The 4,133-nt window shown below is 38.5% G+C and overlaps 1 protein-coding gene across 6 annotated transcripts in view; it reads left to right on the top strand.

The window, feature by feature from the left end:
- gne (glucosamine (UDP-N-acetyl)-2-epimerase/N-acetylmannosamine kinase) overlaps positions 1–4,133 on the top strand; it is a 22,966-nt gene that overhangs the window by 14,825 nt on the left and 4,008 nt on the right. For all 6 annotated transcript variants that reach the window (XM_024259652.2, XM_024259653.2, XM_024259649.2 and 3 more), the window contains 6 exons: positions 60–212; positions 295–507; positions 608–695; positions 1,868–2,078; positions 2,205–2,334; positions 2,425–2,646. In XM_024259652.2, coding sequence (XP_024115420.1) covers positions 60–212; positions 295–507; positions 608–695; positions 1,868–2,078; positions 2,205–2,334; positions 2,425–2,646 — 1,017 coding nt within the window. The remainder of the gene's footprint in view (positions 1–59; positions 213–294; positions 508–607; positions 696–1,867; positions 2,079–2,204; positions 2,335–2,424; positions 2,647–4,133) is intronic.

Raw genomic sequence — 4,133 nt, 5'->3', positions numbered from 1 at the left:
CAAAAAGATAAACTTTTGCTGCAAAATGCGGGTGATGTTTTGCTCTTTTCACTGTCAAGGCGATAAGGTCCAGGACCGGGACTACATCGTGGCTCTGCAGCACCCCGTCACCACTGATATCCAGCATTCCATCAAGATCTATGGGTTGATGCTTGATGCTCTGCTCTCCTTCAACAAGAAAACCCTCATCCTGTTTCCTAACATCGATGCTGGTCAGTTTCTGGAGAAGATATATCTCAGATCTAGATGTTACACGAGCCAAACCAGTAACAGTGTCTTCTGTATCGTGAACAGGAAGTAAGGAGATGGTGCGTGTGATGAGAAAAAAGGGCATTGAGCAGCACCAAAACTTTCGTGCAGTCAAGCATATCCCCTTTGAGCAGTTCATTCAGCTTGTCTGCCACGCTGGTTGCATGATTGGAAACAGCAGTTGTGGAGTTCGTGAGGCCGGGGCTTTTGGAACACCTGTTATTAACCTGGGAACCAGGCAGACGGGCAGAGAAACCGGTAACACCTGCAGGACACACTCCAGAATTTCAGATTCTTCCCCTTTGCTGTTTTTTGTTCTGTTGTTTTGATCAATGTTGGTGATAATTTTCCTTATCAGGTGAAAATGTTCTGCATGTCAGAGATGCAGACACGCATAATAAGATCTACCATGCTCTGGAGCTGCAGTTTGGGAAGAGATATCCCTGGTAAGCCCCAACCATCAGCGTGTCTCTTATTTTAAGATCCTCTGGGTTTTTATTTGATTTGGGGTTGGGACGTCTTTAACAACAAACAGAATTTAAAGACTAAATCTCTGTGTGAACTTTGTCTTTTTGTGATGAACTATGACTATTTGGTGCCACTAATTTTAAAGACAATTCTTAAAATAAGCTTGCTGATAAAGTTTGAAAAAAAAGTCTGCAATGAAAAGAAGAATTATCTCCCTTATGGTCACTGTACACACAGCTTCTTATGGAGAGAAAATACACTCACCGCGATTTGTACATGTGTAATTCTTGATTTGTGCGTAACTTTGGATTTGTGCGTAATTCTTGGTTTGTGTGTGATTTAGGATTTGTGGGTAATTCTTGATTTATACGTAACTTTTGATTTGTGCGTAATTTTTTGATTTGTACATAATTCTTGATTAGTGGGTATCTTTGGATTTGTGCGTAATTCTTAATTTGTGCGTAACTTTGGATTTGTGGGGAACTTAGGATTTGTGCCTAACTTTTGATTTGTGCGTAATTTAGGATTTGTGCAGAACTTAGGGTTTGTGCGTAATTCTTGATTTATGCGTAACTTTCGATTTGTGCGTAATTTTTTGATTTGTACGTAATTCTTGATTAGTGAGTATCTTTATATTTGTGTGTAACTTAGGATTTATGCGTAACTTTTGATTTGTGCGGAATTTTTTGATTGGTGCGTAATTCTTGATTAGTGTGTAACTTTGGATTTATGCATAACTTTGGATTTATGCATAACTTTGGATTTATGCATAACTTTGGATTTGTACGTAACTTTTTGATTGGTGCGTAATTTTTGATTAGTGCGTAACTTTGGATTTGTGTGTAATTGTTGATTAGTGGGTATCTTTGGATTTGTGCGTGCCTGATTCCTGATTTGTGCGTAACTTTGGATTTGTGCATGTGTGATTATACTATTTTCTCTCCATAGCTTCTTAGGTTAGTGAAAAAACAAAGAAGGCTCTTGATTTTTCTATTTTTTACTCTTTACAGAGGCAATTTCTCTAAATTGTGTCACTTCTGCTTTTTGTTTTTTTTTGAAGAATTGTTGAGTTTAATTATGTTATTTATGTTATTTATTTATGACTTTGATGAGGATGTGTGTTTCAAAAAAGAAACTTGCATCTTTCCAGCTCTAAGATCTACGGGGATGGGAGTGCAGTTCCTCGGATTCTGAAGTTCCTACGCAGCATTGACCTGGATGAACCTCTGCAGAAAACCTTCTGCTTCCCTCCAGTGAAGGAGTCCATCTCACAGGACATCGATCACATTCTGGAGACCCAGAGCGCTCTGGCCGTCGACCTGGGAGGGACCAACCTAAGAGTGGCCATCGTCTGTAAGAGAGTAAGTCGCATTTATCTGACACAACTTGATTCAAGTTATCTAGAAAACGTATCTGTCCATCTTCAGGATGAACGCCGATTGAGTCACTTTGATACATACATCTTGTCTCCCTCTGTCCATCTCCAGGGAAATATACTGAAGAAATACACAGAGAATAATCCAAAAACCTTTGAGGACAGGATGTGCCTGATATTAAAGATGTGTAAAGATGCCATTCAGGATGCTGTATCCATCAACTGTAGAATACTTGGTGTTGGTAAAGAACATGCTCATCACTCGCATTCCTTCACGGACTCACTGTTAAGATGAAGATTGGTCTAAAATCTCTTATGACATTTACCTGCAGGAGTCTCAACAGGAGGACGTGTAAACCCCCAGGAAGGCGTGGTCCTGCACTCCACAAAGCTCATTCAGGAGTGGAGCTGTGTGAACCTGAGGACGCCCATCTCTGACGCCTTACACCTCCCAGTTTGGGTGGACAACGATGGAAACTGTGCTGCATTAGCTGAGAAGAAGTTTGGTCATGGCAAAGGAGTGGAAAACTTTGTCACTGTCATAACAGGAACAGGTAAGACTGCAGGATTCCTGCAACACCAACCAAACAATGAGAGTGAACAGCATGTGGCACAGGGGGAGTAGAAGGGTGCTAGTTGGGCTTAAAAATAGTGCATCCAGATGGTATTCACAGCACCTCACTTCCACATTTTATTATGTCATATCCTTTTTTTCAAAATGGATTAAATCAGTTTTCTTCCTGATTAATTCTTTAAAAAAAGCCAGGGTGGGAATCGATTAAAAAATTAACAAATTAATCGCAAATCTGAAAAAAATTAATCAACATGATTTTTATTTTCTTTTTTTAGTCAGAGCATTTGCCAGTCACTTATTATCTGCAAATAGTCATAATGTGAAATCAAATGCTAAATTGTACATTTAGAACATTAAATTTTTTTAACCCTTAGGAACTTAGAGTCTAAAACTCTCTTTTTGTCTATATTTGAATTTTCTGTATTTTCAATTTGAAAGAATACCTTCGTGATTATTGGGTCTCATTTTAATCAGCACAACCTCTCCTATGTGACTCTACCTTTATTTAGTCATTTTTCCATGTTATATTCACACACTAGACATAAAATCATGCAAAAAGAGAAAATTCTGTCGGAAAAATGGGATTCATTTTACTGTGAAATGAACAGTTTTTACAATATAGAATAAAAGTTTTAAGTGTAATTTTACAAAAATAACAAGAATAAAATTTTTAACAAACTAATCAAGATGTTTTTGAATGAAAATAAGAAAAAATTCCAGGCTAGTCACACCAGGCAGCCTTAAAAACAAGAATATCTCTCTAAGAGCACTGCTGTCTATTTTGACATTTTTCCTGGAATTCTGTGTTTTATTTCTTAATTTTTTCAGATTTTTTTTTCTTATAAGCTTTCTTTATTATGTTTCTGAAAAATAAAACATTTTTTGGGGAGTAAAGTCCAGTCTGGTCTCAGGTGTCTGTTCACTCTGAACTCCTCATCTTCCACCAAGTTTCCGCAGTTTTTAGACGACGCTGATGTTTGTTATTGTGGAAAATTAATGTAGGTCCCCATCCCAAAATAAAATAATGGTCTGTTTGATTGTTTACTTGTTGGATTTCTAAAAGCAGACAGCTCAGTTTGGCTCCGCCCCCTCCCCCCATAGCAGCTGCACTGCTGCTGCATTACAGCCGTCAGACAAATTTATTCTCTGCCCTATTTATTAAAATAAAAGATTAGTTTTGCCCAAAAGCTGCAGATAAATGCCATATTATCCCTTTAATTTAATAAATTCTCAATCCCACTTTTTCTGTTAGCCTACAAACCGACCCGGCCCCACATCAGAGAAGAAAACAGTTATGTGGCCCTCATTAGAAAAAGTTTAGAGACCTCTGCTCTATCCTGACGAGTCTTCCAGTTCCATCCCCGCAGCATGATGCTGCCACCACCATGCTTCACTATAGGGATGGTGATGGCCTGGTGATGAGCGGTGCCTGGTTTTCTCCAAGCATAACACCTGCCATTGACTCCT

The sequence above is a fragment of the Oryzias melastigma genome, linkage group LG1 (assembly GCF_002922805.2).
Source record: "Oryzias melastigma strain HK-1 linkage group LG1, ASM292280v2, whole genome shotgun sequence".
Taxonomy (NCBI): domain Eukaryota; kingdom Metazoa; phylum Chordata; class Actinopteri; order Beloniformes; family Adrianichthyidae; genus Oryzias; species Oryzias melastigma.
This window is presented reverse-complemented; position numbering and strand designations above follow the sequence as displayed.